Raw genomic sequence first — 21935 nt, 5'->3', positions numbered from 1 at the left:
ATTAGCTAAGAAATGTGCTAATAGGTGACATTAAGGGTAGAAAGCATGATGAGCAAGGTACATAGCCCTAGTGGGGGTGGGGTGGGGGAAATCGATCGAAATAAGCTAAAAGGTAGAGATAAAGCAATGGATGGAAATACATTTAAAAATAATGGAAATAGGTGGGAAAAGAAAAATATATACAAATTATTGGAAAAAAGTGGGATCGAAAGGGGGTAGGGATGGAGGAGAGAGTTCATGATCTAAAGTTGTTGAACTCAATATTCAGTCCGGAAGGCTGTAAAGTGCCTAGTCGGAAGATGAGGTGCTGTTCCTCCAGTTTGCGTTGAGCTTCACTGGAATATTGCAGCAGGCCAAGGACGGACATGTGGGCATGAGAACAGGGTGGTGTGTTGAAATGGCAAGCTTCTGCGGACAGACCAAAGGGATACTAGAAAGTAACACCAGGGTGCACAAACTGCTAGGAGAGACAAATAGCAATATAACAGAGAATAGTAAGTTAATAGATGGAGTTGGAGTAAGGGAGCAAGAAATGAAGTCTATATCAGGGTTATACTGCATGTATGTGAATGCACGGAGTATAGTTTATGAAATTGCAGAGTTACAGGCAAAGGTTGCCATGTTGGATTATGATGTTGCGGCGATAACGGAGACCTGGCTTAAGGAAGGCCAGGTCTGGGTGTTAAATATTCCTGGTTACAAGTTGTTCAGAAGAGAGAGGAAAGGGGTGAAAGGAGGAGGGATGGCGTTTTTGGTCAAGGAGAGTATTGCAGCACTGGAGAAAGAAGATGTGTCAGAGGATTCAAGGACAGAATTGATTTGGCTAGAGCTAAGGAATAAAAAGGGTGCAATTGCATTGCTGGGTTATATATAGACCACCAGCTAGTGGGAAGGATATAGAGGAACAAATCTGCAAGGAAATTACAGAGAGGTGTAAACATCAGAGAGTAGTTTTAATGGGGAGCTTCAATTAACCATATATAGACGGGGATAGTGGTGGTGTAAGGGGCAGTGAGGAACAAGCGTTCCTAGGTTGTGTTCAGGAGAATTTCCAACAGCAGTATGTGTCCAGTCCAAAAGAAAAGAGGCACTGCTAGACCTGGGGCTGAATATCCCCCCCCCCCCCCCCCCCCCCGTTGCGGGGGTTGTGCTGGGGCAGGCGGGAGCGAGTGCGAACCCAATCAGCGCCCCTAATCGGGTGCGCGCTGCCATTTTACGTGGGCAGGCCAATTAAGGCCTGCCCAGCGTGACGTGTGCCCAGAAGCGCTGAGTGCCCCCTGTGCAGGCGGGGGTGGGGGGGGGGTGGGGGGGGGGGGGGGGGGGGGGGGGATGTTCCCTGAGTCGAGGCACAGAGGTGCCTCGGGGAGATTAGTTTAAATTCTGGAAAATTTAGTAAAGATGAAAAAAAATTTTAAGGACATGTCCGTTAATGTTTTCATTGAAAGACCTGCCCATCCAACCTTAAGGTTGGCGGGTAGGTCAGGAGCTCCAGCGGGCTTCTGAAAAAAGATAAAACCTCATCCACTGGCGGGATGAGGTTTCATCTGTTTTTAAAAAGTTTATCAAAGTTTCACTCATATTTATTAACATATCCCATCTCGTGTGACAGTATCACTTGAGGGGGACATCTTAATAATGTTTTTCTTTCTCTATTTTTAAAGTTTTTTAAACATTCAGCGCTCTCCCTGAGACAGCACTTAGTCTCAGGGAGCAATGCGCTCTTTCACGCGCATGCACGAAAGAGCGCACTTTGACAGATGGGGAATCCCTCCACCCCCCGCACAGGAAGCGCATAGTACTTCCCATCAGACTGGGTGGGCCTTAATGGGCTCGTCCACTCAAAATGGCAGCCGGCTCCGTTTCAGCAGCGGAGTTCGGTTGCCCGCCCGCTGCCGAGCCGGTGGGGCCCACCGGGGCCCGCCCGCCCATCAAGGTCAAAATTCTGGCCAGAGAGTAATGGTTAATGGGTATTTTTTGGGCTGGAAGAAGGTTTGTAGTGGAGTTCCTCAGGGGTTGGTATTGGGTCCCTTGCTTTTCCTGATATATATATAAATGATCTAGGTCTTGGTGTGTAGGGGACAATTTAAAAGTTTGCAGATGACACAAAACTTGAGAGAACTGTAAACTGTGAGGAGGACAATGTAGAACTTTAAAAGGATATTGACACATTGGTGGAGTGGGCAGATAGGTGGCAGATGAAGTTCAGTGCAGAGAAGCGTGACGTGATATGCTTTGGCACAAAGAACATGGAGGGACAGTATAAAATAAAGGGTACTATTCTAAAGGGTGTACAGGACCAGAGAGACCTGGGTGTATATATACATAAGCCATTAAAGGTGGCAGAACAGATAGAGAGAGCTGTTCTAAAGCATACCGTATTCTAGGCTTTATTAATAGGGGCATAGAGTACAAGAGCAGGAAGGTTATGATGAATTTATATAAAACACAGGTTAGATCTCAGCTGGAGTATTGTGTACAGTTCTGGGCACAATACCATAGGAGGAATGTGAACACATTGGAGAGAGTGCAAAAGAGGTTTACAAGAATGGTTCCAGGGATGAGACACTTATGAGGAAAGATTGGAGGAGTTGAGACTATTTTCCTTGGAGAGGAGAAGGCTAAGAGGAGACTTGATAGAAGTTTTCAAAATCATGGACAGAGTAGATAGGGAGAAACTGTTCCTGGTTGTAACAGATCATAAACCAGAGGGCACAGTTTTAAAGTGTTTTGCAAAAGGAGCAAATGCGAGGTGAGAAAAAACTTTTTCACATAGCAGGTAGTTAGGGTTTGGAATGCACTGCTTGGAAGTATACTGGAGGCAGGTTCAACTGAGGCATTCAAGAGGGAATTGGATGGTTATTTAAATAGAAACAATGTGCAGGGTTATGGGGAAAGGACAAGAGATTGGCACTAAGTTAAAAGGCTCAGAGAGCCAGTGCAGACACGAAGAGCCAGATGGCCTCCTTCTACAGTGTAACGATTCCGTGACCTCCCCCGCCCTCACTTCCTTCCCACCCTTTAACCATTTCAGATTAAAAATTGGGCTTTCCGCTCCTGCCCTGCTGCCCATGCCAATCGTATTGTGGCATTGGCACAGTATTACTAGAGTCAATTGACATGACAACAAGCCTAATTGACTCTTAATTGGTCATTTTAACATGGTGGGTGGGCTGCTGATTTTGGTACCCGCCTATCCCCTGTATTAAGGGGATGAGCTCCTGGGTGGGTGGGAAGGGGTGGAATGGGCGTGCCGCCCCCTCCTGCCGCAAGAAGCACACCCACTGGGGGCAGGTAAAATTCAGCCCACAATGTACTGTCACTGCAGTTACTGTCATGCCACTTGATCATGCTGAAAATATAGTGACTCGTGCTCAGAAGTTCAGTACAGATAGTACTTCTTCTTTAGTAGAGACTACAAAATAAGTATAGCATAGCAAATGTTTGGGGTGCAGAATAAGGCTGTTATTTTGCAAGGTTCAATATCAGAAAGTTACATTGTGGCCCCTAATATGTAGCATGGTTCTTCCCAAAGATGAAAAGCAATAAAAAGAATGTATAATGTAAACTTAACTCAAAACAATGATGTAGAAAACTCAAGTCTGACTACTTGACCTTGCCAAGGAAAAACCTTGTCTCTTACAGCTTATTGCTTCCTGACAAAATACACTGGAGCAACAACTCTTTTAATTTCCCCATCTTATGTAAATATAGATGAAAGGGACAGACTAATTTCCATTTAAGTATTTTTAGTACCAAGAATAATATTGTTTACAATCAGGATTGCACATTCATCTTAATGACACATTCAAACTGTCATCTGAGATGTTTAATAAATACATAATTAACAAGAAATGTATATGATCTTTAACATCATCATACAATGATGTTCTTTACACTTATATGCATAAATAGTGAATAAAGTATGAATTATTAATTATAATACAACATAAAGGGGTGGGAAGAAGTAATTTAATGGATTGCGCTTTCACGTCTGGGATTTGAGTTCAAATTAATTCAGCGCTGATGATGTGAATTGTCTCCTCATTTCCAGTTGTAAGGATCCAATGTGGAATGAGGGTGGTTGGAGTGCAGTTTCTGAAAGGCACTAGTCTATACCAAATAGTGGCAACTGTTTGGCATTCTATGTATTGATGTTTTTATGAAGAAGTGTTTGTGCAAAAACAGGCAGCCAAAACCTGGGAGTTTTGAACTTCATTGGGCTTTGCCAAACTTATCTGGCTTGACTCTGCCACTGTCATCAGTGGAAAACTGTTCCACTCCCCAGCACTAACAAACATACTTCACCTTAATTGGCACAAGAACTCAATGAATCATCGACCTACACCAAAAAGAATATGGTTCACATTTTTTTCAATGTGGTATGTCTGTTCCAGCTTTCCCTCACTTCTGATATATCACACAGATGTTTTCAATCAATGGATGAGATTTCTTTTGAATTTATTCTTGAGATGGGATTTCTGTCCCAAAGGATTGAGATATTTCTGTCAATTAAGGGAGTTATTGGCCAGCCCAAGCTGCCCAGCAAAGGTGGTGGTGAGGCTATTTGACCTATTGGTGGTGAAGATGCTCTCATGGTGCTGTTAGGTGGGGAGTTCTAGGGTTTCAACCCCGCAATGATAAAGGAATGGAAACATGTATCCAAGTCAGGATAGTGCTTGGCAGAGGGAAACTTGGAGGTGATGGTGTTCCCATCTACCTACTATTTTTGTCCTTCTGGCTGTTTGGAGGCATGGCTTTGGGAGGTGCTGCCAAAGCCATAGCGATTTGTTGCAGGTTGGGGGGTTGGGGAGTTGGGTTTTGAGAGGCTATGGGGGAAGAGCAGCCGGGGGGGAAGGTAAAACCTTGAGCGGAGGCTAAAACATTGGATGGGCTTTCCAATGAGCCTAGGGGGCCTGGTGAGGAAGAATCTTCCCCCACCCACCACCAGCCTACAGAGGGGAAAATGCCAGGCTGGCCGCTTGGCATGGGCCTCTCCCACCACTTCCACCAGTTAAATCCCAGCAGTGGCAGGATGAAACCCTTACGTGGGCGTTAATTGGCCCACAGGCAAGTAAGCCACCCAATACTGCCCTCACCACTGTTGTAATTGTAGTGGGGTCAGGGGCGGGTGGGAAGGTAACAGGCAGGCCATCCGCTGGATTTAACAAGCCACCTTGCCTTCAAACCTATCGGCAGGGGAGTGTTAAATTCAGCCCTATAATTCTAATCACCTCTCCTCCCTCTAGCCCAGCAGGCTTTCAGATGCATTTGATATGTAGAACTGAGTATGATGAGACAAATATTGGATGCTCTTAATTTCATTTATGGATGGATAAGAATGGGACGAGGTGAGGGCAACCCCACCCAGCTGGACAACAAAGAAGTGGTGTTGGAGGAGGATGGTGTGGTCAATGTTGTCAAAGGCTGCAGACAGGCCAAGAAGAATGAAGATCAATAGTTTTCCAGCTCACCTGGATGGGGGTCTGGGGGAGTATGGTGTCGAGGTGGCAAGCAGACAAGTACTACTGCAGAGGATTCAGATGAGAACCTCAATGGGGTTTCATACAAGAAAGTGCTGAATGGTTGTGTGCACCAAGACCCTGGGTGGTCCTGCCAGACAGCTACCTGTTACTGTCAGGGAAGATGGTGGAATTTAGCTCCAAGTTGGCAGAGAGCATTGTGCTGAGCTATTCCTCTCCCTATCATGCTTCAGACCCAGAGGCACTGCAACTGTAGCTCCGATACCTGCTGCAGTCTTTATACGGCCAGGTCATCAAATCTCTGTCCTCCCTGAAAGGATGCAGCAACACACAATCCAGAAACACACCAAAACACATCCAAAAACACTCTACAGCGCTTTCAGAGACTTTGCAACAGCCAGAGTGGCCTTAACTGCCAGTTTGGTGCCTGGCCCTTGAAATAGGGCTTGTGCTGAGCCCCTCTTGAGCTGAACACATATTCTTTGGTGAATCACAATCAAATACATTGAATGGATCTGCATGGTCCAAGTTTGTAAATAGAACGTTAAGTCAGCCGACATCATTTGGGAGGTTTCTGATGCATGAAAGCGACACCCATGTGAGTGCCCCTCCCAGCATCGGGCATCGCACTGGCCCTACCAGAAGAGGATGGGGCATGTTGGAGGGCCTCAGGCTTTGGCAGTGCCATCTCCATAGCACCACAGGTCCAAATTTTGCACTCAAGATTTTTTTCAAATAACCATTCAACCAACAGTGCTAACAATGCACATCTGCAAGAGATCGAGTTGCCCCTATAATGGCTGTGTTTGTATCATGCCTTCCATTACCATTCCTCTTGGTCCCTTATGTAATGAAAGGAATACCATGCACCTGCTCACCTGGTTATGGCCAAATTCTATGGGGATATTGATGTCACAAACTGAGATGACTGATAATCAGCCCTGTTGGGAGATGTTCTCATCCTTCATTCTAACTTAAAAGTTATTTCCTCCAAGAGACAATGGCATCATACAGAATTAAAACTCTGAAAGAGTCCAAATTGATGAGATATAGTAAGGGATGAAGTCAAGTTTGTTTGGCATAAAGTTGACAATGGAAAATATAAACTGCAAATTGAAACTAGTCACAGTGATAAATTTGAGGTGATTGCTCTTGTGACTTTGTTACCTTGTTCATAAATTGGAGATTGCTGTCTCTCTACTCATGATTTCCTGATAAGCTTGGCTGTTGAAATGAGAACTCTGCCAAATTGTCAGAATATTCTATGACAACAGCAGACACAATTACTTTGTAAAAGCTTAATTGGAAAATTGTTATAATTTATTGCACCAGATTCAGAATTCTTTAAACTCTGTCAACTTTAATGTCATCTAAAATGCTATTCAAATGTAGATGTCCAGCTCATTATTTAAAAGTAGTAACCATTTAGTAGCAGTCTGTGATAAAACTCAGGGGATTGAGGTGACACCTGTTTTACAGATGTGTGGGTGCCTAAGCATCCAATATGGGAGGGCTCATGCACCCATACATTCTGTACCAGGAGTTTGTCATATTCTCAGAAGCAGCCTGTGCTTGAAACTCTTTGCATATACAAATAGGGAACCGAACACTTGGTCCAAGACCCCTTGCTGAAATTGAGTTTTTTTGCATTCAGGCAAATACCAGTACTTGACCGAACTGGTTGTCCTCAAAAAGATTACTGGAGGCTATTTCCAAAACGCTTTTTCAAAAACACTTACCTGAACGTGAAGCCAGTAAGAATGCTTGTCTCAGCTCCAAAGCAGCCCCGTAGAGTCCTGTTGGCCCTCTTCTATAACCTCCCTTCTCTCCTGATTGATTTCCTTATGGGACCAATCCAGCCTTTATTTTACAGCTCCCTTCCACTTGTGAGCTTCCAGGGAATGCACAGAAGGCATCAGTAGCTCACTGGCATAATTTAAATGAGGCCGGAGACTTTATTGCGTTCAGGCCCTGGGCATATTCATTCTGGCACAGGATTCACAAAGTAGGTCAACACTATATAATTTGACCCTCATGTAATTTTCCCATTTGAAAGTGTACACATTTTGAATTATGTTGCAAAGCACAACTGCCACATGCTGATTACTGAGACACAAATGCATCTCAAAATTAAAACTAATTTACACAGCTGGTATTGTGTTAAATTAAGGGAGATGAACTAATTTTATCTCTCCCCTGTGTGATAAAGTTGCACCTGCAACTGCTTCTCCCTTCTCTGAGATGTTGTTATTAAATATACTATGTTTAGGCATATTGTATTGTAGTACTTTCTTGTGTGTTGCTTGAAACCAGCAAAAGTAGTTCTTCTTTCTGACAGTGCCTAATGCCAAATTATTATTGTATGTAACCACTCAGTAGAAGCAGTTCACTTGATAAAGAGTACTCTAGCGCCCTCTGTGCTTCAAGGTAACAGTTAAAAATATTGGCCTGAAGTTTCAGCCAGGTTGCACTGGATTTCACTCCCAAAATCAGAAAACCAACCCAAAAGATTGCGCAATTTCAAGTACAAATTAGGTTTATCATAAATTAAATTTCCATGATCTTCTATGATCGCTCAAAACACATTGCACTGGAAACTGGCCATGTCCTAACATCGAATTAATCACTGGAGCACAAATTGGAAAAGGCACTCAAAATTAAACTGCAATTTTTGACTGAAGGATAGCAGTAGGCACTTTTTAAAAAATTTAAAATCTAAGAAACTGATTAGAGTAGTCATTTTCAGTTATTTGAAATGTGGTTACTCACGGCTGGTGGACTGGGCACTCCGATTAAAAATGCTTATTTTTCGCGAAAAACACATTTTCAATTGCATTAATGACCTGCACCCGGTTACCACTAAATCTGTCAAGGAATACTTGAATATAAAATTTAACGTATAATCTTTTCAAAATTATGTTTCAAAATGTCCGGTTACGCAGGTTCATGGAAGATTTTGTTGGCAATATATAAATGAGTTGAAGTAGAAACTCGAGCAAGAATTCACTTAGCAAAACTAGCAAAATTTTTAGCACAATTTGCACCCAGATCACGGATTGTCTCCTAAGTGGAAACTCTTGGCCATATAATTTAAGTAATAAACGGTGAGGAGTATGATCAATTTAATTCACAGGTAGCCTAACCACACTCCTCTTTTGGGATCTCAAGGATCAGAAGTGTCGATCATTGATTCATACCCCTCCTTATTTTCCGCCTTTTACATTTAATAGCTAAAGTATCAAAGCAATCATAAATGGGGTGTGCTGACTTCAGCATCCAATCCTTAGATCTATGTTTGTGTCCAGAAATGAAATTTCACTGTTGTCTGGCACAAAATGGATATTGTACAATTTTCTGCTGCATTTCCTCTGATTCAATTAAGTAATTTCTGAACTAAATTTTGTGTGTTGTGATGGTCTTTACATGGCTATTGTCAAGTCAATTTAAAAGCAAAAACATTCACAGATATGAGTGTCATTGGAAAGACCAGCATTTACTGTTGAACCTCAGTTACTCTGAGAAGATGTTAGTGGCTTTCTTCTTAAACTGCTGAAATCTGTGTAGGGAAGGTGCTTACACAATGCTGTGACAGTCTCATACAACCGAATGGCTTGCTTGCCCATTACAGAGGGAAGATAAGAGTCAACCACTTTGGTATGGGACAGGGTTCACACATAGGCCAAAGGTAAGGAAAGCAGGTTTCCTTCACTGAAAGACATTCGTGATGAGGTTGAGTTTTTACAACAACCTGGTGATGTCAGGGTCACTTTTCTTGGTACCAGCTTCTTATTTCGGTATGGAATTAAATCAACTATTAGGCAGCCAATAATTGAAAAACAGCATTTCTATTTAGAACTTAGGGTGGAATTTTCCGAGCCCGCTGGCGGCAGGCGTGATTGGTGGCGTGCGCAGAAAGTATGGCGGGACCCACTTCACAATGGCATGAAGGCAGCTTTCGATCTTCCACTCAGCATGCCAACCGCGGGCTGCGTTTCCTGCCATCAGTCAGTGGGGAGCTAATTGTAATACATTAGTATATAATTAAAAGGTCATCCTGCCAGGCTCTTGGAGTCCTGCCGTATCATCCATCCACGTCGGCCGGAAGGCACGCTGACGTGTTTCACAACAGCATGCAGGCTACGTGCACTTGGCAGCCTTCACATTGTGGGAACTGAGGTGAGTAAGAATGAGCGTTCTCCATGGCTCACCCGTTGTTTACAGGCCTCAGGGGAGCTGGAGGAGGGGGGAGCGGGGGAAACTGATGCCTGTCCCCGCCTGCGACTGCTGAGGGGTGGGGGTGTCTGGGGGCAAGTGCTGGCCAGCCTGGGTGGTGACTGCTGGGGTGGGGTCAAGTGCTGCCCTGGTGCTGCATCCTGCGTACAGGTGGGGAGCAGGGTAAGCAAGGGAAATGGTCACGCATTAGGGATACCTGTATAAACTGACCATGCTCTACAACTGAGACAGATCAGGCGCAGCCACAGTGACATGATTCGGGTCAGGTTCCTAACCTGCCTGCCCATGCAAGCAATGCGGAGGCACCAATGGGCCACCAAGTGCTCCATACCTTAGCCCGCCCCAGCCCCCACCCCCCCAGCACAGACTTTGAGTCCACCACCACTTTATTGGACTGCGAAGCAGTTGGACTGCACACATTGTACAATCTCCTCGCCAATGCTGGCCATGTAGCAGTCACTGCTAGAGGCGCTCACAGCCCCTTGCAGACTCAGCATCCCAGTTTGGACCAGTGTCCCCATGTTGCAGGTTGACAGGGCAGCCATGCAGCACACTCATCACTGGCCATCCGAGGGGTGACCAGCACTCTCCGGGAAGTGTTAAGGGGCAGTCACACAGGGCAAGGAAAGGTGCTAAGTAGAGCCATGATAACCATGTCTCTCTCTCTTTCATACTGCAGGAGGACTACATCAGGATCATGGATCCTGGTGACCTAGCTGTATGCCTGATGGCCTACAGAGACCGTAGGAGATGGAGGAGAGAGTAACTGAGGCTCCTGGCAGCGCAAAGGCAGGAGCAGCAACCTCATGAAGAAGGGGCAGCTGGGGCCCCGCACACGCTGCCCAGGAGTGACAGTGAGCCGTGGCTGGTCAGTGCCTAGTGACACCTAGGGTCTATAGACGCCGTCTGTCATTCCTGCGGATGACTGAGAACCAGTGTCACCGATGACTGCGTATGTCTCGGGACCTGGTGGCTCACATCTGCCACTTACAGCAGGACTTGGCGCCAAGGGGACATGGAGGGCATCCACCTCCAGTGGCTGTGAAAGTGACCATGGCGATCAATTTCTATGCCAGTGGCTCCTTTCAGGGCTCCACAGGTGACCTCTGTGGGATTTCACAATCTGTCATCCACAAATGCACCCATGAGGTCACTGATGCCATCTTCTCCGTGGCACACAACTTTGTGCATTTTGCCCTGGACCGGGATAGCCAGGATGCAAGGGTCATTAGACTCACCCTGAACTCGGGATTCCCACAGGTGCAGGGTGCAATTGACTGCACTCATGTGATGCTCAGGCTTCCAATGCTATACATGGTGGACTACATCAATCACAACAGCTGAACATGCAGCTGGTATGCAACCGCCAGAAATGCATCCTTCAGGTATGTAGGGAGTGTGCACGATGCCTACATTCTGAGTCACTTGCAGATCTCTGCAGTCTTCCAGGGTCCACAGAGGCTGCAGGGTTGGCTCCTTAGGGACAAGGGCTACCCGAAGAGGCTGTGGCAGATGACACCCGTGCGGCAGCCTCAGACTGCAGCAGAGCAACTGTATAATGAGGCTCATGCAGCAGCTCACAAATTGGTGGAGTACACCATCGGGGTACTGAAGAAGCAGATCCAGTGCCCGGACCGGTCTGGTGGAGCCCTGCAATACAGTCCGCAGAGGGTATCACGTATCGTCGTCGTCTGCTGTGCCCTTTTTAACCTGGCGCTGCAACGGGGTGAGGAGCTGGCTGAGGAGGAGATGGAGGAGCTGCATGTCTCCTCCAATGAGCGATGAGGAGGACGCTGACGGGGATGAGGGTGAAGGGGTCATTTGTGGTGACGATGGTAGGGATGAGGCTCTCACACTGGCTAGATGAGGCAGGCACACTCAGGAGGCCCTAATAGCTGCCAGATTTGTGGAGGATGATGACGAAATGCAGTGAGGTGTCGCGGTAGATCACAGTTGTGAACGTTTGACTCCAGTCTCGTTTATTGCAGCACCAATACCCTCTATGAGAATGCTTCTGTCATGGAGATGCAGTGGAGGGCCTAATAGTCACTCGAGCGCAGGAAGATGATGACAACATGCTGTGAGGACACTCCATAGATCGTAAATGGCCTCTGAGAATGTCTGACTCCTGTCTGGCAGAGGGCAGCTCACTTGCGCTCTGATCAGGGCCATCTCAGAGACACAGTAATGAAACTTTAGATGCATCTGATGCTCTGTCCGCCTTCAATATCTCAGGCCAGGAGCTGGTGCACAGCATCAGTGGTCACAGATGCTGGTGTGACAGGGACCAGCCCCACCTTAAAGGTGCTGAGAGCACACAGAGAGAATGAGAGAACTCTGTGGCACCTGCCCACTACATTCTGGCAACAATGGCAAGCACCGCCAAGGTGCAGGCATCAGTAATGTTTCCAGGGAGTGTGAGGCTGGACCATCACTGTGGTCTGAAGGCTGCACAGAGCACAGGGAAGAGGCCCTGGACTGAGACACCTGCCTTTTATCTTGTGCAGAAAGGCTTCACATCTGAGTGACAAGAACACTGCTCATCAGAACAAGGAGCCACATGCAGGGTGACATTCTTGGGATTTTATTGACAACAGTGAACATTATGTACAAATGATTACCACCTGTGCCCCGTGTGCAACTAATTCTCCTTAACTGTCCTAACCCTGCCGTTGCGGCTTGGTGCTCCCCGGACCTCGACAATGGTGGTGGAGGCAGCCTGCTGACTGTGATGCCCTGTCTGTAATGGCTTGGGCAGGTGTCCCCTGGAGGGCTGAGACTTGGTGGGCCCCAGCCTGCTTTCGGGGTCCTGCTGTGTGGCAGTGACATCCTCCTCAGCCTGTGATGCTGGATCTGCGAAGGTCACAGGAAAAGGGGAGCCAGATGGACCGATCACTCCCGGAGTCACCTGGGCGGATGGCCCCGGGGCGTGCACCTGCTGATCCCCCTCTGTATGGGTGCCTGAGGGCCCCTGGCTGACTCCGTGAGCGGAAGGGCTGAAATGAGATCAAGCTGCCCAGCACCTCTCTCACATACACACTGTTAGAGGCCAACTATGGCCTCAGCGATGCAGTTCAGCCCACACAGCCGTGCAGGAGTGACGTCCTGGACCAAGGTCTCCATGGCGGCCAATATCCTGCCAGTGTTGACCTCGGTGCGTTGCAATGTCGGCGCTATCACCTCAGCCTGAAGACGGACGGACTCCTCCAACATGCCTTGCAATCTGAGGAGTGCAGGGACATCCCTTCCTGTTATTCCCGAGCTTGTCTTTACAGCTCCAGCAACTGTGACATAACCGTATCCAGAGGCTCATCACCTGACTCGGACTAAGCAAGGTTTTAGCCTCCAGCAGTCCTCCGAGTGCCGGGGACTTGGGAAGTCCCTACCTCCGCCTGCTGTGGATCAGAAAGTGCGATGTGTTCACCAGATTGTGATCCCGAGGCTACTCTAAAGCTAGGTCCCACTGAAGTGTGTGTCTCTGTGCTGGTGGAGGGTGTGGGTGAGCGCTGTGACAGGACTTCAGGGAGGGTGCCTTCGGATTCCTCTCCAAAGGTTCCTTCACGGCTTGATTGGAGGCCCTGGGTCATGGACTCTGTCGGTTGTTTGGCAGATATCCCTGCAGAAGCAAGGGATAATTAGTGCATGGCAGTGGCCTGTGAAAGAGGACACATCACTCACAGCATGGTTGTCTGATGGATGTTGCACTGCTGGACCCTCAATTGGTAGAGCAGCGCCGACCTCACCATCAGTACTGGACCAGTCCCGATCATCACCGGCCAGCTGGATGGCTCTGTTTTCAAACTCTGGGAGAACTTTGAATTTTGGCACCCCTCCACCTTTCTGTGACCTTTCCCTCCTGTTGTGAGCCAGCTTGTCCTGCATGGATGGAGATGTGGAGAGTGTCAGGACGCCTGCCAAGCCAGATGATAAGTATGTCTGGCCTTTGTCAGTGGTGAGTGGTCCCATGGACGGGATGAGGACAATGACGGTGTGTGTGAAAGAGTGAATGGTGATGTCCCTTGCACTGGCAGTGAGTGAGAGCCCTGTGGGTGTGTGATGGGTTTGTGAGTGTGTGAGTTGGGAATGATGAAAAGAGTGACTTACCCTAGCGGAACAGAGGAGATCATTCATCCTTTTGTGACGCTAGGTGGCTGTCCTCCTCTGCAGGACATTCGCGCTGACCACCGCTGCCACCACCTCCTAATGTCCTTGGTGACATTTCTACCCATCCTGTGGCAAGAGCGGGACTAGAGCAAATCCCGTTGGGCCTCCATGACATCCAGCAGTTGCTCGAGGGGCCCGCTGTTGAAGCTGGGGGCTGCAGTCTTTTTTGTCTTTGCTGGCCATGTATCTCAGACAGCGGTGGTGAGCTGGTGGTAATGAGCGCTTTGCTGGTGGCTACCTTTTAAAGATGGCAGCCGGTGTGATGCAACAGCGGGGTGATGGCGAGTGGGCGAATGAGAACCCGCCCACCATGGAAATGGCGTGTTTTGCGGGAGTGAATATATAATGAGGTGGGCCCAGGAAGATACGGCATGAACACCCGGCATTTTCATTGGCAGTAGGGCTCCATTTTACCCGCCCACTACCGCACTTAGTGCAATTCTGGGAAAATCCCGCCCTTACTGAAGAAGTAACAACTTCCACCTGTAGAGAGAACTGCATTTGTTTGTTATCCCCACAGCTGTTTGTGAATCACTTCTTCTGAAATACTCAAAGGCAATTGGCTTATTTGGAGACACTTGGGATCGACTGCCCATCTAAAAAAAATGCCCATGTCTGGCAGCCGGTCACTGATTATTATCTCATTTCAAACACCAAGGGGAGGATTTTCCCCTCATCGGGCAGGCCTGGGAGTGGCAGTGCAATGGTCTGCTGCCCGTGATCGGGCCCCAGCCACAATTTCCCGCTGTCTGGTCAATAAAGGCCAGCCAGTGTGAAACGCGTACTGTTAGCCTCAGCGCCACCTAGGTGGGGGCAGGAGGATCACGAACGCTGAAGTGTGCACATGCGCGGGGGGGGTGCACTCTATGAAAGCTCCCTGAAGTCACAGAGCTGCCTCAGGGAGCAGGAGATTTTTAACATGAGAAATAAAGACTTTAGAAATAAGGAAAACATGTCCCCACATGTGATTCTGTCGCATGAACAGGGACGTGTGAAAAATTAGTTTAAAAAATTTTTATTGTTTTTTTTAGTCACTGTTCGAAACATCATCCCTCAATTGATTAAGGGGCTTAATAGCCTTTTTAATTGTCAGCAGGTGTGCTGCCGACTCTCGCACGCGCCCACCGACTGAAGTATCACGCGAATGAGCGATGACGTCGGGACGCTCACCGAATGTCATCGCAAGCTATTTCATGCTCATGCATGTTGGGCGCGTGACCACATGCCAATTTGAAAATCCTGCCCCAAAGAGAGATATGTGCCTCAGTGGAGCTAAAAAGAATAGCCTATAATTCTTAGAACAATTTGTTTGAAGGATTGAAGCACTTAGTCAATCTGAAGTATGCACATTCCCTTATGATTGAGCAGTGAGCAGAGTAACCACCTAAGCTAACCCATGAGGTATTAATTTCGAGCCAGTGCTAACTAACATCCTGGTCTTGAGTCAGATTGTCATGGGTTCATGTTCCATTCTAGAATTGTACACATTTCAGTGCAATACTGAGACAGTGTTGCAGTATGGGGGAGCTGGGGGCGAGGTGGTGGGGGAGTCAGCAGGGAAGCATATTTGAACAAGATCCCATCTGCTCCCTCAGGTGGACATAAGTGATCCAAGGATCTATTTGACGAAGTGAAGAGAATTTTCCAAGTGGGATGGCTAATATTAATCCCCCAGCCAACTTCATTCAAATGAATTACCTGGTCATTTATCACATTGCTGTTTGAGACTTTGCTGTGCGCAAATTGGCTGCCTTGTTTTCTGACATTCCAACAGTGACTTCAAAAGTAATTTTCTAACTGCGATGCACATCCTGAGGATTTGAAAGTCACTAAATAAATTCAGTAGTTTTTTATACGTTAATGCATCATAAGTGGCCATTTCCCTGACAGCCAGGGAAGCCAACTGATATCCTTCAGTATCATTATTTTCCACTATGTTTTCTTTAAAATGTCAGGTATTGATTCATATTTGTATTAATGACAGGGTGTTAATCCAAACCAGAAAATTCAAGTCTGCAATCTTCATTGTACACATGCCTGAAGTTCCAAGTCCTCCTTGGTAATGATAGATAGCAATAATGCTATGTGTTTTTTTTAGGGGTCATATTTATCAGGTTTTATTTTTCCTATTTCATTTACACCTTCCAATTTACACGATGGGGTTTGTTACAGTTTAATTTGTGACATTTTTAGACAATTGCATTCAGGAAACTTTCTCAAGAAGGCAAAGATATTTTGCATGATTCAACAGAAAATGACTTGTGGCTAAAATGTTTACCAAAGGTAGCTTTGGCACAGAGCAAATATAGTGAGTAAACATTGCTTATTAATTTACTAAACCTAATTAGCATTTGTGAAGGTCATCTGCAAATAATAATTTCACAATTTCAACTCAAGTATTTAAAGCGTACCTGAAAAAAGAAGTCCAGAACAGAGTTGTGGTAGCTGGGAGAATTGACAGTTTCCATGGTGACACCTCCTGGAACACATTCCACCTGCTGCTGTTGAAAGAGTATCTCGTGTATATACTGATGGATCTTTTCATTAGTCATGTTGATACAAAGCTGAGGAACAAAAACACATTTCATTTTTTTCTAGTGCATGTTGATGCTTGTAACAATAGTGGCAAATTAATGCTGGCATTTCATTGATCACTATTTCCAAGTGTTAAATATTACTCTCTAAAATAAAAGCAAAATACTGCGGATACTGGAAATCTGAAATAAAAAACAGAAAATGCTGGAAATACTCAGCAGGAGAGTCGTATTCACAGGTGTTGCCAGACCTGCTGAGTTTTTCCAGCATTTCTTGTTGTTATATTAAACATTACTTCATCCTCTTAAAAATACTTCCTTTTCCAATTTCCGTACTTATACTTTCTACTCCTGGTAAAGAACCTTGTCTGCCAGGAGTAGATATCACAAATTCAGGTGTATTTTGGCATGATTTTAATGCTTATCCCACAAGAACACAAGAAATAGCAAGAGTAGATAACTTGGCCTGCCGAACCCGCTCCACCATCCAATAAGATCATGGCTGATCTTGGGCTTCAACTCCACTATCCCACCTGCTCCCCATTTCCTTTGATTCCCTGAGACCAAAAATCTGTCTATCCCAGTCTTTAATGTATTCAACGATGGAGCATCCACAATCCTCTAGGGTAGAGAATTTCAAAGATTCACAACCCTTTTGAGTAAATTAGTTTTTCCTCAACTCAGTCCCAAATGATCAGCCTCTTATCCTGAGTCTGAACCCCTGTATTTTAGATTCCCTGACCAGTGGAAACAATCGGTCAGTGCCATCCTATCAAGCCCCTTTAGAATTTTGTAGGTTTCAATGTGATCACCTCTCACTCTTCTACTAAACTCTAACGAATTCAAGCCCAATTTACTCAGCCTCTCATCATAGGACAACCCCCTCATTCCAGGGGCCAATTTACTGAAGGTTTGCTGTACTGCCTCCAACGCAAGTATAATATTTCTTAACTGAGGAGAGCAAAGCTGCACACAGTTTTCCAGATGTGGTCTCACCAAAGCCCTGCACAATTGTAGCAAGGCTTCTTTATGCCAGCACTCCAGTTATGTTGCGATAAAGACTGACATGCTGTTTTCCTTCCTAATTGCTTGCTGAACCTTCATGATAACCTTCTGGCCAGGATTTTCCGGTGGTCGGGTGGGCTCGGCCTGCGGGTCCGGGAGCAGTCGGGAAGCCAACTGCAGCCCGCAATTAGGCTGCGACTGACCGCCATTTCATGCTGACTGGCCAATTAACGGCCAGCCAGTGTGAATCGCACGCTGCAGCAGTCAGCACTGCCGGGGTGGGGGTGGGAAGAGCACGAGCGCAGAAGTTCACACAGGGGCGGGGGTGCAGGCAGTAAAAGCTCCCTGAGCCACAGAAATAAAGATATTAAAAATGTTAAAAAGCATGTCCCCTCTGTGACTCTGTCACATGAGCAGGGACATGTTAGAGATGAGTGCAAAAAGATTTTTTTTTAATCACTGGTCGAAATCTCATCCCGCCCGTGAATGAGGTTTTGCCTAAGATGCAAAGGCCATTTGGCCTTTTCGCCCACCCACCGACCCGGTTTGAATCAATTACTTCACTAAGGGCCTTAATTGGCTGCTTAATCGTCGGTGGGCATGCTGCCGACTCCCGCATGCGCCGGCCGGCCGAAATATCGTGCGAGTGCGCAATGACGTTGGGACACTTGCCTGACGTCATCGCGCATCATTTTATGCTCATTCAGGTTGGGTGCATGCCCACCTGATGAGCGCAATATTCTGCCCTCTGTGTTCCTCTTACGAGCAGACCCATGTTTCTTTGAACATTAATCATAAGTTTTACATTTTTTTAAAATTCTGCTTTCCTATTCTTATGACCAAACTAAATAACTTTACCCTTCCCTAAATGATGCTTCATCTGCCAACGTGTTGCCCATTCACTCACTTAATCAACCTCATCCCTCTTGTAATACAAGTGTGGGACAATCTGGGTATCAAATGCTGCTAACATGCTGCAAGTTGAATATATTGCAAGGTACTGTTTAAATAGTATTTGTCAATTGAGCTAATTGCACAAAATTGCTGTTTTCTGTATGAGTACTTTTGTTGGTTTTACTGGCATCTAAAAATCTTCACCAAAGGGTGTACAGTCATTAATAATTTAACGTTGCTGATCCAAGGTTTGATAAACCCCAATATTGATTCTGCTGTTTGTCGATCAAAGTTGACAGAGGTCAATACTCAGAATACCTTTAAATATTTGATAAACTTCAAGGAATAACAAGAAGTGCAAATCTGGAAGCAAAGTTTTGCTGGAAGATGTTGAATGAATTGGGCAATAGTCCACACCACTGTCAAAAAATAACTATTAAAATTTATGGAGAAAAAATACAGCAATATATTAAAGAAAAATGTTTACATACCTACAGAATGAGATGCTGCAGAACAATTTCATCACAGATAATATGGTGTAAATTATTCAATAGAAATGATGGAGGCTGTAATTTCTGAAACATTGAATTTCAAAATACATGGGGATTTACCAATGACGGGGAAATATCCTCAATATTCTTTTCCTCGCACAAAAGACAACATCTTAGTTCTGATGAAGAGTCATACGGACTCGAAACGTCAACTGTATTCCTCTCCGCAGATGCTGTCAGACCTGCTGAGTTTTTCCAGCTATTTTTGTTTTTGTATCTTATTTCACATGTCACTCCTAATAACCCAAGTGTAATGTTGCACAACTCAGTAAGCTGCGGTAAGCTTGAGTGATGATGATTTGAATTAGAAATTTTACGGTTGACCAGATCCACTTCTGTCAAAAAAGCTAGCTGGCACCAAATTTGCACCAGCTTGAACGAAACTCCAGCACCAAATTGGTCATCGAACAGCAGGGCACACACAATCTGCTAGAATTGAAATACAAGATTCTTTACTGATACACCCTCCAAATTAAGGATCTGATTCAGGTGGGGAGCGATTCTGCAATCCTGTGGTGCCAGAGAAGCCCAGCTTACTCGTGAGGTGCTGTCTGTAAATGCTGTTCCTCACTGGTCGCATTGATCATGGAATGACCCTTATTGTGCCTTCAGTGCGTCAACCAAGGCAAGGTGAACAAAGTCTGGCTACTCTTGCATTATCCAGGACCGAATGCCATCCTCCTTGTTAGGGTTAGCAGGCTGATGCAGGTACAGATGCAGCCAGAGTCAGTAAGTCATAACACCAAACATTCCAGTTACATTTGAAAAGTCAATCAATGACTACTCTCCCTACCTATGGTCAAATCCTCCTATTACTCAAAGAGAGTACCTAAACTCCTCTCTATTACCAGCCACCTCCTTCAAACTTCCTTCCTTTCCTCTGCACTGGAGTGCTGCTTTGGGCTGCATTAGAGTATTTAAGTTGGAGTTTAGTGAGTGAGGGAGTTCAATCAAGAGGGAAAGAGATGGTCCTGTCATTTTCTATCTTTCCTCAGGAAGAAGACCAGTGGTCTTGGTAAGTAGGACCTGATGAGTATTTCTACTGTCCTTAATATTCTCAAAACTAGAGGAAGTAAAAGTAAGGGGAGTAATTTAAGGGTAAGTCATGGCAGGGCAGCTCAGCCATGTGGAATGCTCCTCCTGTGTGATGTGGGAAGTCAGGGACATTTCCAGTGTCCAGAGTGGGAGAGCAATAGTGATTGGTGATTCTATCGTAAAGGGAATAGATAGACTATTCTGCAGACATAACATCAGGATGGTACATTGCCTCCCCAGTGCCAGGGTCAAGGATGTCACTGAGTGGCTGCAGGACATTCTGAAGGGGGACAGTGAAAAGCCAGATCGGGACCAACAACATAGGTAAAAAGAGGGATGAAAGCAGAATATAGGGAGCTAGGAAATAAAGTAAAAAGTAGGACCTCAAAGGTAGTAATCTCAGGAGTACTCCCAGTGCCATGTGCTAGTGGGATCAGGAATAGGAAAATATACCAGATGAATGTGTGGCTGGAGAGGTGGTGTAGGAGGGAGGGATTTAGATTCCTGAGGCATTGGGACTGATTCTGGGAAAGACGGGACCTGTACAAGCTGGACGAGTTGCACCCCAGCAGGACCGGAACAAACATCCCCGCAGGGTTATTCACTAGTACTGCGGGGAAAGGTTTAAACTAGAGTGGTAGGGGGATGAGAACCTGAGCGGGGAGATACAAGAGAGGGAAATAAAGATATGAATGAAAGACAGAAAAGTAGAAAGCAAAAGTGGAAAGCAGAGGAAACAATGGCTGGCAGCAAATAGGGTCATAGTACAAAAAAGTGTAAAAATGTTAGAAAAGACAAGTGTAAAGGCACTGTATCTGAATGCATGGATCATTCACAATAAGGTAGACAAATTAACAGTGCAAATAGATGTAAATGGGTATGATATGATTGTGATTATGGAGACTTGGCTGAAGGGTGACCAAGGCTGGGAACTGAATATCCAAGGGTACTCGATATTTAGGGAGGACAGGAAAAAAGGAAAAGGAGGCAGGGTGGCATTGTTAATTAAGGATGAAATTAGTGCATTAGTGAGAGAGGATATTGGCACAGAAAATCTAGGTGTAGAATCAGTCTGGGTGATTATGAAACAACAAGGTGTGGAAAACATTAGTGGGAGTTTCCTATAAGCCTCCAAATAATAGTAATTAGGTAAGGGATGGCATTAAACAGGACATTAGAGATGCATGTGACAAGGGTGATACAGTAATCATGGGTGACTTTAATCTGCATATAGACTGGGAAAACCAAATTAGCAATAATACTGTGGTGGATGAATTCCTGGAGTGTTTATGAGATGGTTTCTTAGACCAGTATGTCGAGGAACCAACTAGGGAACAAGCTACTCTAGATTTGATATTGTGCGATGAGAAGGGGTTAATTAATAATCTTGTTGTACGGGGTCCTTTAGGGAACAGTGACCATAAGATGATAGAGCTCTTCCTTAGGATGGATAACAAAGTAGTCCGATCTGAAACAAGAGTCCTAATCCAAACAAAGAAAACTACGAAGGTATGAGGCATGAGTTGGCTAAGGTATATGGTGGGTAGGCAATGGCTAATTTTTAAGGAACAAATGTATGCATTCTAACAGTTATACATTCCTTTCTGGTGCAAAAAAACCCAGGAAAAGTGCCCCAACCATGCCTAACAAAAGAAATTAAGGATAGTATTAGACCCAAAGAACAGCCATATAACATTGCTAGAAAAATTAACATGCCTGAGGATTGGGTGCAGGTTAGAATTCAGCAAAGGAGGACCAAAAGGTTGATTAAGAGGGGAAAAATAGAGTATGAGAGTAAACTTGCAAGAAACATAAAAGCGGACTGTAAAAGTTTCTACAAGTATGTAAAAAGAAAAAGATTAATGAAGACAAATGTAGGTCAATAACAGTCTGAAATGGGGGAATTTATAATAGAGAACAAGGAAATGGCAGAGCAATGAAACAGCTACTTTAGTTCTGTCTTCATGGACGAAGACACAAATAACTTCCTGGGAATGCTAGGAAACCAAGGGTCTATTGAGAAGGAGAAATTGAAGGAA

The 21935-nt window shown here is 45.5% G+C and overlaps 1 protein-coding gene across 1 annotated transcript in view; it reads right to left on the bottom strand.

The window, feature by feature from the left end:
* Positions 1-21935, bottom strand: part of myo16 (myosin XVI) — a 654305-nt gene that overhangs the window by 199391 nt on the left and 432979 nt on the right. The window contains exon 21 of the mRNA XM_078544837.1: positions 16289-16441. Within this exon, the coding sequence (XP_078400963.1) occupies positions 16289-16441 (153 nt within the window). The remainder of the gene's footprint in view (positions 1-16288; positions 16442-21935) is intronic.

The sequence above is a fragment of the Cetorhinus maximus genome, chromosome 7 (genome assembly GCF_964194155.1).
Source record: "Cetorhinus maximus chromosome 7, sCetMax3.hap1.1, whole genome shotgun sequence".
In the NCBI taxonomy this organism is placed as follows: Eukaryota; Metazoa; Chordata; class Chondrichthyes; order Lamniformes; family Cetorhinidae; genus Cetorhinus; species Cetorhinus maximus.
This window is presented reverse-complemented; position numbering and strand designations above follow the sequence as displayed.